Below are 12,296 nucleotides of genomic sequence, written 5' to 3' on the forward strand. Positions count from 1 at the left end.
CCCTCTGGCTGAAAGCAACTTTCTGCACATTTATCCTGCAGCCATCCTTCCTCAGTTTGAATGTATGCCCCCTCGTGTGTAGTCAACGCAAAAAGAATGATTCCATCATCATTGACCTTACTCAATCCATTCAAAGCCTTAAACGTCTCAATAAGATCACTTTGCAGGTGCCTTGCCTACACAAGCTGCAGTTTGCAGAACTTAAGCTTTTTTTTTTAGTAAGTGCAGACTTTTGTTCCCCTCACTAATCTCATTGCCCTTCTCTTTCAGCAGATCCACATCCTTCTAAAATTAGGCCTCTGACCTGTATGCATTATTCAAGATGCAGCCTAACCTTATACAATGGGGTAATCATCTTCTCATCCCTGCTGGCAGAATTCCTGTATATTCTTGACAAAACTCCATGAGCTGTTCCTAGAAGCCTGCCTACACTGTTCAGAAAACTTCATGTTGGGCTGCACAGTGACCCTCTGTTTTGTACCCACCACCTGAAGTGTGGTACTATACTTTTCCTATACAATACCAATTTCATTGGCTCTGAGTGCAAAGTGAGTTTCAAAACAAATTTCAAAGTGTCTTCTCAATAATCAGTAGATTACAGAGAATATTCAAGTTTTCATTTACACAGTTATTTGATTTTTGCTCTTCAAAGTAAAAGAAGTAAGGTTGTTAAAAAGAAAGGAAAGGTGTCCTTTTTTTCTTTTATAATGAACATTCTATATCTGATAACAAATTTTATATTTAAAATACAGAGTTATGCAAACTTTAAAATATTCTGAATATCATTTTGCCTTTAGAAAAGCGTGAAGAAAAAAAAGTTCCAGAGAAGAAAGAGCCAGAAAAGAAAGAAACAGAAAAAAAGGAGCTTGAACGTAAACCATCTAAGAAAGAGCCTGAAAAAAAGGAGCTGGAACGCAAACCATCTAGGAAAGAGCCGGAAAAAAAGGAAGTAGAAAAGAAAGTTGTTGAGAAAAAGGAAGTAGAGAGGTAGGTTCTCTCTTTTATGAGATTCATAAAATGTTAATTGTTTTCTATTATGTTTAGAGCAAAGTTTTTGCTATTCAAATGATCATGATAATTTTAAAATAACATTCATTTGTAAATATTATTTTAAGATTATTTTTTTAAATTTCTCAAGATGCATTCTTCTGCTTTGTGACCACACATATAGTACTGAGATAACAAGTGTAATGGCTTTGGTTTCTAATAAAATTTTTTTTGAATGGATAAGAAAGGATTTTAATATATGTGATGATTTTTATACATTTTACAAATTTGTGTGTTATATTTTTATCTGTTATAGTGAGATAAAAAATCCTAAAAAAAAAAAAAAAAAAAATCCTTGTGTGTTAGTAACTAACTATTGGGCTTAGGTGCAGTTTTGGCAGTATGAGATAATAATAACTCAGGTAGCTTATTGATTGCTGACAGTTAATCAGGAATCACAGAAACATAATTGTTACCTACATCCAGATACTTCCCCGCTAACTTACCAATAGGAACATCCCAGGATTGTCAATAATATCTTACTCAGGACTATCACTTTAACTTGGTCAGATGCAGCTGCATTTAATCAGATTATCTTTTTGTTCAAAGGTATTCTTTTTTTTTTTTTTTTTTTTTTTAAGAAGAGGGACAGAGGTAAAGAATCATCACTTCTCAGATTTTGTGGATACAAAATATTTGTATTAACAATAGCCTCTGTAACAGGACCCAGTTGATTGTCTGGAATGTCAAAAAATTGATCACTTATTATTTTATCTTAAACAGTGAGAAACAAGGTATCATCACTATTCCCTGTATAATGGCATGGGTACTTTTCTTTTATATACCTCTGTTTGGTGTACCCTGCTTCTTTATGATTGCCGCCCTCAATTTACTATATACTTAGCTTTTACTATGACAGTCAACCAATGTGAAGGGCAACCATTCAGTTACATTGGTCTTCCCATACATCAGAGTAAGCAAATTTTTGGCCACAGTCAGCTTGTTTTGATGTTGTAAAATTATGCTTTGTATCAGAATTCAAATTGCAGATGCTAGAGATCTCATGGAGATCAAATATGATTCACATTATTGTGTACAAAGCAGTGTGCAGCAGTGTATGTAAAGGATAAAAAAATAGGTTGGTATAAATTTGACTTCTTCAGTTTATCTTTTAATTATTATTTAGTTGACCTCTGTTGAATAATAAAAATGCTATAAAGCACCCAACAGGATTCCAAATATGTTCATTATGTTGATTGTTAGCAATTGAATAAGCATAGTGGTAAAGTCCCTAGCAGTTGAAATAAAAATGTGAAATTTTTCTGTACCTTTCTGTATGAGTGTTTGATCTCCTCTTGAAAAGAGATCAAACTTAACTTAGTTATTCCATAATTAGCTCATTAAATCTTCGGAAACAAACCAGAAATGTTTGAACTTTTAAACTGTAGTCAGCATAATGATATCTGTTAATGTGTTAAATTTCTGTTTTCTTGTGAGATTTTTTGTGTATAGGTTTTGTTTAAATACTTAATATTTTTAATAATTCCTATGGGAGGTGAAATTCCCAAGGTCCAGAACTGATGATACTGGTGACCATGGTTATCTTTATCATAAATTGAAGGAAATCTGTAGGATCAAATTCTTTTACTGAAAGTATCATCTAAAACATAAAAGAGATTGTTACAGTGGGATAGGGTAGGATAAGGAATAATTTCTTCCCCTTTTTTTTGTTATTTTCTAGCAGTAATGTAATGCCAAAAAGGTAATGTTAATTTTGATTCTCTATTCTGACATTACTTCCTGAATTCAAGCAATATGATGAGGGGATGGGTGAAATAAGCGTTTTTTTTTTTATTGGCTGATGCTATGTAAGCTTGCTTTCTTGCATCATGTGCCCTTGCTAATGCTAATATCATTGCCACATCCATGAAAGAATAGAAAAAAATGTATTCTACAGTATATTGAGATGAGCATCAGAAGTAACAGTTGATGAGTAAATGGTTTCAAAAATTTAAATTTCAGTGATTGCATATCATACCATACCATACAATACAACTATAAGTTAAGGATTTTTTTGAAGCCAAAAAGCTTGTTCTTTTTCATTCATGTATTTCATGAGAGGAAAGTGAGCTTTCTCCAACTCACAGAAAACTGTGTGACCTGGAATATATTCAAATTTGCATGAAAAAGAGAACAAATTCATTATTAAAAGTGTCATGCCTGTTTATTCTCTCTATTAATAAAAACTGATACTCGATTGAAAAAAAAATCTTTTTACTCTGGTACAGCTATTCATTGGCAAACAAAATCTATAACTTCAATAGTATTAGGATTAGTAATGGCAAATGATGCAAGAATGTGTGTGTTTTCCCTCAGCATCAGCTAAGGGAAAACGCGCGCACACACACACACACACACACACACACACACACACACACACACACACACACACACACACACACACACACACACACACAGCTGGTCTATAAATTTTGAACTAGTAATTTGATTCTTTTTTTGTGAAGAGGCAAAATGTATGTCCACTTTAACCAATGCAGGTAAATTCCAGTAGTTAAAGAGAAATAAAAAAATAAAAAAGTAATTTTGTTGTTAATATAGAGATTTCTTTTGGACAGTGAGCACAAGTTGAAACTGCAGGGAGGTTTAAATCTCCTAATACGGGCTACAAGTGGGTTGAATGCTGCATTTAAAAGTGTTTCCAGTATTAAATTCCAGTTTATTTATTAATAAACTGGAATTTAATACTGGAAACTCCCGCTCCTGACCACTCGGCTACGGAGCCGAGTGGTCAGGAGTGGGAGTGCAATAGCACACGCTCCTTGAGTAGACCAGGGTTCAAGCCCCTGACTGCTGAATATGGTCGATCTGCCAACTCGCACTGGACCAGCGTGGCAGATTATGGTCCATTTCCCTCAGCATGAATTGTTGAGGAGGCTTCCATCCTGCAGTGGGTTGATAATGGCTGCACTTTACCTTTTTTTTTATGGTGGTGGGAAATAAAGTAATAGGATCAAGATGCATTTAGGGCTAAAGGCTCAAGCCGCGAGCAAATTTAGACTATATATATATATATTAAGTGCAATAGCATCATTAATACACAGCCATTTCTGAGTAAACAGAATATTTATAAGGCAGCATCGTTTTAAGTTATATCTCATATTGTGAATGCCTTCACAACGCCTTCACAATTTGCTCGCAGCTTGAGGCTTTAGCCCTAAATGCATCTTAGTCTAAATACATCATACACCATCAGGCATCTCTCATATTGTGGAGTTATACTTCATAACTGTTTTGCCATCATTGCATCACTTGGGTACCTACCCGCCCACCGAAGAAAGGCCAAATAGCCCTGAAACTGCACCGGGGGGGGAGCCAGATGATGTCCGGAGTTTCCAAGAATAGACAACAGCCTTCTCCACTGGGGAAGCATTGTCTATTCGCGGAGTTTATGAGTTTTTGAGTGGTGTGAGTTGAAGGAGTTACTGTCCCTTTCATTCTTCTACACCGTTTCTTTTCCTCTTCCACTCCTACTGTTACTTTCCCTCTACCTTTTTGCTTTTCTAAGTCTAATAGGGACAAGTGGATAGTGGAGTTATTATCCCACACATATACAAAAGAGCCCTGAAACAGTGCCACCTGGGTGGTGGTACCTATTTGAGAATAAGTAACATTAGTCTTCTCCACTGGGGAAGCGTTACTTATTCGTAGTAGTGCAATATCATGGCAACTTGTTGGGAAGGTATTCACAATATGAGATATAACTTAAAACGATGCTGCCTTATAAATATTCTGTTTACTCAGAAATGGCTGTGTATTAATGATGCTATTGCACTTAATATATACATAGTAATAGGATCATTAAGAACCTAGATTTGATTTTGAAAAAATCAAATCAAAATAATCATAATCTAACTCAAAATAATCATAATAAACAACCTGAAGGTAGTGGTGAAAGAGTAACATACCTCATATCCCCATAGTATTTCTATCATTGTGTATGGAATTAATCTGGGTTGCCAAAAATTCCTTAGAATTAACATTTATATAACTGTGTTTCTGAAAAAAAAGTTTAAATTAGCAAAGTGCCAAGTTGATTGTGCATTTTTATAGTATATCGGGTGCTCCGAATTGGTCCTAATAGATGATTACTAAAAGTTTTCTGCCACTTCTTTGGTTGGTGTAACTCGTTGCCCTTATTGGTAAAAGGCTTAAGGGATATATTTGGGCCATAGTAAGGGATTAAGATGATTTTTTTTTAAATTTTTTCTTCTGTACCCAAGATACTGAATGAAGCACATTTAGCATGTCGGAGTTTGCATTGGATAACTTCAGCGTTTATGCGTAAAACTTGGGTGTGGTAATTTTTCATATTATTCTCAGAAAACTGTGGTATTACAGTCATGACCACATTATGACTGTGGTAACACATATTTGTAGGATCCTGCACACTGTACTGGTACTGACATTTCCCAGTTAGCTCGCTCTCTCTCTCTCTCTCTCTCTCTCTCTCTCTCTCTCTCTCTCTCTCTCTCTCTGTGTGTGTGTGTCAGTGTCAGTCAGATTTGGAGGTTTTCTGAGTTGTTTTGTGATGGTAGCACCAGTCTGCTTCCATTTACAGTTCACATACAAGCCATTGAACTAGAGATCTTCAGTGCTGATGAAATGATGAATGTCATGTTCAGACTGATTTATTATGTGGCACCCAATTATCATTCTGTACTGGAAGTCTGTTTATTCTGTCAACCACAGAAACTTGCACTCACAGTCATGCTACTGTTTCTTTGAAAGGCCACAAGCATATTTATATTTAGAGTTGTCCGACATGTGGTGCTTGGGTAGGACATGACCAATTAACATTGGAGGGCTGTCTGCATATTAATGGTAAGGCAATATATACTTTTGAAAATATCCATCTTTAGTAATATTCAATTTTTCTACATTGTTTTCTAATGATGCATTATGTACCTTCCTGAATATTTAACAATATTATTACCATCATGTTGTAATAATAATACTGTTATTAGTAACATCATTAGCATTAGCAAAGGCACATGATGCAAGAAAGCAAGCTTATATAGCCGGGAAAAAAAAAAAAAAAAAACCACCTATTTCACCCATCCACTCCCTCCAAATGCCTGTCTAGTTCTGCCTTGAATCTATTTATGCTATCAACTTCTACAATGACAGATGGAAATTTGTTCCAGCAATCAACCAACCACCCGCTGACTAAAGGCAAACTTCCGCACATCTATCCTACAACTGTCTTTTCTCAATTTGAATTTATGCCCTCTCAGGCAATTATTCTGAGCAAGAGGAAAAATCCCATCAGCATGGAGCATGCTGAAATCATTGAAGGTTTTATCATGAGTTGGATTTTTCTGTTTGATTATTAACCCTTTGCAGTCCAGCATTATTTTCACTGTCAGTGTCAATGCTGAAAAAAAGTCATGAGTTAAGGTTAATTTTGAAAGTAATTTCAAATTTAACCCAGTTCTTCTGGGCAGAATTTAACCAGTTCTGCCCAGACACGATAGGATGGAGTATATGATGAGCATATACTCCATCCTATCTGATGTCAATCAATTCGGCCCTTGAGGGATTGTGCAAGGTTCACGGGGAAGAATTTTTCTCACCGTGGTCTGTGCTTGTTAACAGGAGAGACTGCTTCTACAGGGATGGGATACACTTAAATAGAAGGGATGCAAGAGTGTTTGCTGATGCTATCGAGATAGTGTTAGGTGGGCTGGAAAACTGCTAGCTTGGGGGGGGGATTCACAGACTAAAAGTTAATAGTAGCCACAGGCAGAGGTGAAAGTGATTCTTGCACTGCTTCTATTAGAATGAGCAGCAGCCCGGAGGGCAGTGTGCTGAGGGTTTCAGAGACTGGTGGGAGTCATCATGAAACAAATAAATACATGGGCTATGTTTGGCTAACTAAGAATAAGAATAGGTGCATGTATACTTGCATGTACACCAATGCTAGAAGCATAGTAAATAAATTTGATGAATTTGAAGTGCTAGTCAAGACATCAAAGGCAGATATTGTTGGGATATCAGAGACATGGTGTCACACAGATATAAGCAGTGCAGAATTGGAATTTTGGGAGTACAGTGTGTACAGAAAGGATAGAAAAGATAGGAAGGGAGGAGGGGTTAATTAAGAAAAACATAAAATCTAAGGAAGTGCATCCATTTGACATAGATAAGGAGTTGGGAAACCTGTGGCCTTTTGGGGTACCAGTTGTGGCCTTTTGTCTATTTCTCTCAAATGCAAAATTCATGACATAAAACCAAACTCAAAATATTTTCAAGGTAAATTTTAATCTATTCTCTTTTTTTTATATATCATTATTTTCTTTATATAACACCGTACATTACCAAAAGAAATGTAAAATGCATAAAAATATTAGATAGATTGATAGAGGACAAAACAAAGTGAAGAGGTAAAATTATTTATATTGATAACTGTGTAGTTAGCAAGAGGCCTGTCAGTGGTAACTCCGTAATTCACAAACTGGCAACCACCGAGTGATTCATGTCACAGGCCTGAGTGAATTCTTAAGAAAAAACAGTAACATGTTAAACAAAATGTATGCATTGCCTTTTCTAGTTAAGGAAAATAATAATGAATTATATATTAAAGTAAATACGAAATAAAGCATTTATTCTAGTTCACTAATCTTTAGAATATTATTGTTTCCCATATAGATGATATGACATCACTTCCACTTGAAACTGAACTTCATTTAACAATGTTGCTATTCTTATCAGTGATGACTCATCTCACTGACTGCTGTCAGTATCAGTTGACATTCCAGTCATTTTCCCCAGTGCTTGTTTCTTTTAAAATTGAATCTTCAGTCAATCTGTGTATTTCATTTTTAATTTTTACTGGTAACCCAATTATTTCAAGAAATAATGCTCTTTTCTTAAAGGAAGAAAGGAGAATATTCAATAAGAATGGGAATTGCAGTATTGATTGTTACAGTGAACGATAAAATGATATGTTTGCTCTGCAATGCCATATTGGCAACAGTGAAGAAATAAAATGCATATCAGCATTATATGACTCATAAGGACAACAAATATGCTAAACTAGAAGGAGAACCTCGAATCTGCACTTAAGAAAATGAAACATGGAAAGCAGCAGCAAAACTACAGCAGGACAAGTGATTGACATCACTGAATTGACACATAAAGTAGCATATATACTTGGAAGAAGTATGTATGCTACATTATACACATAAAGTAGCATATATACTTGGAAGCCATTTAGCAATGTGGAAATCATAAAAGAATGCATTATTGAAGTTGTGGGATGTTTAGATTCAGCTAGGGTTAAGAAGTACAAACTACTTCTTTCAAAGGAGTCTATAACTGATCGGAAATGAATTAGCTGATTACAGCATGAATTAGCCCATAATATAACGGAACAGCTTCATGCAATATGCCAAAGTGAAGCCATATATTATTCGATTGCATTGGATTGCAGCGCAGGCATTATTTTTTATTTGTTTATTATTGCAGATTTTCATTGTCACGAGGGGTTACTGACTTTGGGTACCCTTACTACCAGGACACATGGAATTGACATCTTCACCATCTTCAAAGAAAAATGCTGTGAAGCGAAACTGAATTTATGTTATTTGGTAAGTGAGTGTACAGATGCCACACCTTCCATGAGAGGAAAACATGAAGGATTTGTTGTGTTACCACAGAAAGAATTGCCAGATCCAGATACTTTGATTTCCTTTCACTGTATTCTTCATCAGCAGAATCTTTGGGCCAAATATACTGTTTTAAGTGACACATTAAATAAAGTTATAGGTATTGTAAACTACATTTGAGCAAATACATCATGACATCGCCAATTAGCATTAGCATTAGTAGAGGCATTTGATGCAAGAAAGCAAGCTTATGCAGCATCAGCCAAAAAAAAATAAATAAATAAATAAATAAATAAATAAAAAATAACCACTTCCACTTCACCCCTCTGTTCGTTCGAAATACCTGTCCAGCTGAGACTTAAACTTATTTAGGCTATCAACTTCCACGACAAGGGATGGAAGTCTGTTCCACCAACCAATCACCTGCTGGCTAAAGGCAAATTTCCTCACATCTATCCTACATCTGTCCTTCCTCAATTTGAATTTATGCCCTCTCAGGTGATTATTCTGAGCAAGAGGAAGAATCCCATCAGCATTAAGCATGCTCAAACCATTCAAGGCTTTATACACCTCTATCAGATCACCTCGCTGGTGCCTATTCTCCAGACACTGTAATTTGCAAAATTAAGCCTTTCTTCATAAGAGCACCCCTTTGTTCCATTCACTAATCTTGTTGCCCTTCTCTGTACTCGTTCCAGCATCTCTATATCCTTCTTAAAATGGACCTACAGTACTCTAGGTGTGGCCTGACCATTGCCTTATACAAGGGAATAATCACCTATTTATCCCTGCTAGAAAAATTCCTATATATCATCGACAATACACCATGAGCTACTCTTGCAGCCCATCTGCACTGCTCAGAAAACTTCATATCTGCCTGCACAACCACCCCCAGGTCCCTTTCATTCTATACCACTGTCAGTGTAGTACCACAGAGTTGATACGTTGCTCTGGGCTTACTGTTTCCCATATGTAGTACTTTACATTTGTCAATGTTAAACTTCATTTGCCACCTCTCAGCCCATCTGCTCAACCTTTCCAGATCCTGTTGCAGTAGCATAGTGTCATTAGTGTCCTTGACAACCCTACCAACCTTCGTATTGTCTGCAGACTTGGACATCATCAATATCATTTATGAATACAGAAAACAATAATGGACCCAATACTGAACCCTGAGGGACTCCACTAATAACATTAGTCCACGATGAGCAGTGTCCATTACCACTCTCTGTCTTCTCCCCCTCAACCACCCCTTTATCCATAGCAGCAATTTGCCTCCAGTGCCACACTGCTCCAATTTGTGCAGCAGTCTTCCATGTGCAACAGTATCAAAAGCCTTTCTAAGATCCAAGTATATAATATCAAAGTTATTCCCTGCATCCAGTTCTTTTGTGACTGCATCATGGTATCCAATCAAATTGGTGAGGCAAGACTTCCCCTTAACAAAACCATGCTGTGTCCGAGCTATAGCTGAAGTCTTGTCTAAATGATCCTGCAGTGCTTCTTTAACTAGTGCCTCCATTAATTTTCCTGGAACAGAAGTTAAACTCACAGGTCTGTAATTACTTGTGTCAGCCTTTGATCCTCCTTTGTGAATTGGGGTCACATTTGCACATCTCCAGTCTGTGGGTACCTCCCCTGAGTCCAAGGAAGCTCTCATAATTATGGCTAAGGGTTTGCTTACTTCCTTTGCTGCCTCCTTTAATATAACTGGATAGATCCCATCCACCCCAGGTGCCTTTCTTGTATTTATCTTCAACAATTTCTCCTCCACTTTACTCTCAGTTATTACAAGATTCTCTAGCTTACTGCCAGAGTTGAATACACCTCTGGCATTCCCCTCGCTGAATAACTCCTCATGTGTGTGAATGTCGATGCAAAATATTCATTTAGTTTGTTAGATACCTGAGCAGGATCATCAACAGTTGACCCATCGATATCAAGTGGACCAATCTGATTCATCCCCATCCTTCTAGAGTTTACATAAGTAAAGAACTCTTTGCTGTTTTTCTTTGCATCCATTGCCAAGGATTTCTCGTAATCTGCCTTCGCCTGCCTAACCTCCTTTGTAACTTGGTTACAGATCAACTTGTATCTGTCATAGGCTTCTGTGTCACGTGTTAATTTGTATGTATCCCATGCATTTTTCTTCTCTGCCATATGTCTCATTAGTTCATCTGACATCCACTTAGGCCTAAACCTTGAACAATATTTCTTAGTTGGTATGTAAAGCCTAGTAGCTTCCAAGATAAGTTCTTTGAATGCTTCCCATTTTGCATTTTCTGTTGGTAACATCATCAGTTGGTCCCACTGTATAGAATTTAAATACTGTCTCAGTCCATCATAGTCGCCTTTACAAAAGCAATAACCCTTCCCTTTACCCCTAATGGTAGTTACCTCTTTGAGTAAATCCCACTTCAGCACACTGTGATCAGTGCCACCTGGTGGTTCATTTACCTGCAGATTCTTAATGCATGAAGAATCACTACTGATAATCAAATCAAGAGTATTACTCCCTCTAGTTGCCTCCTGAACATGCTGATGTAGAAAACAATCATCCAATAAATCCACAAAAGCCTTGCTAGTGTGTGAGTGAACAGCCCCCAAATTCCAGTCAATATCTGGGAAATTAAAATCCCCCATTAGAAGACTCTCTGATTTACTGGCCCACTCTATTTCCCTGTACAGTTTCTTATTATACTCATCAGAGTCATTAGGCCTATAGCACACTCCTACTCTCAATTTTGATCTCCCAATGCTTATGTCACGACAAATTGACTCGACACTGCACTATCCAGCGATGTCGACTGCCTTCATTTCCTCGGATTTTATGTGTTTCTTAACTAATAGCATAGCCCCTGCTCCCTCCCTTCCTATCCTGTCTGTCCTTTCTGTACACATTGTACTCGCCAAATTCCAGTTCTGCATTCCTTATATCTGTGTGACACCACGTCTCTGAAATCCCCACAATATCTGCCTTTGATGTTTTGAGCAATATCTCAAATTCATCAAATTTATTAACTAAACTCCTAACATTGGTGTACACGCAAGTATACATGCACCTGTTCTTTTTCTTAGCTACCTTAACACAACCCATGTGTTTACTTGTACCGCAATGACTCCCAGCAGTCTCTGAAATATCCTGCATCTTGTTTTCCAGGCTGCGGCTCATTCCAATAGAAGCAGTGCAAGAATCAGTTTCACCCCTGCCAGTGGCTACTGTTAATCTATTAGTCCTTGTATTCTCCCAAGCTAGCAGTTTTCCGACCCACCTAACACTGCCTCGATAGCATCGGCAAATATTCTTGCACCCTTTCTATTTAAGTGTATCCCATCCCTGTAGAAGCAGTCTCTCCTGTTAACAAGTACAGACCAGGCTGAAAAAAATTCTACCCCTTGAGCCTTGCACAATCTTTCCAGGGCCGAATTGATCGACAGGGCTCTCATCATATACTCCCTAAATTCACAACATGCTTCAGCTTTATGATAAAACATTCAGCGTGGATCTGCCTAAAGTGTGCTGGTTGTTCCAAACACAAATACTTGCCAAACTTTTATCTTTGTGAAAACAAATCACAAGCTTTTTTGAGGAACTGAGTCAGTGTGAATTAACAAAAGTGG

The 12,296-nt window shown here is 37.0% G+C and overlaps 1 protein-coding gene across 2 annotated transcripts in view; it reads left to right on the forward strand.

The window, feature by feature from the left end:
* Positions 1 to 12,296, forward strand: part of LOC150079033 (twitchin-like) — a 2,795,346-nt gene that overhangs the window by 490,062 nt on the left and 2,292,988 nt on the right. For both annotated transcript variants that reach the window (XM_090382361.1, XM_090382360.1), the window contains one exon: positions 798 to 987. In XM_090382361.1, coding sequence (XP_090238487.1) covers positions 798 to 987 — 190 coding nt within the window. The remainder of the gene's footprint in view (positions 1 to 797; positions 988 to 12,296) is intronic.

The sequence above is a fragment of the Mastigoproctus giganteus genome, chromosome 10 (genome assembly GCF_048544385.1).
Source record: "Mastigoproctus giganteus isolate SK-2022 chromosome 10, ASM4854438v1, whole genome shotgun sequence".
In the NCBI taxonomy this organism is placed as follows: Eukaryota; Metazoa; Arthropoda; class Arachnida; order Uropygi; family Thelyphonidae; genus Mastigoproctus; species Mastigoproctus giganteus.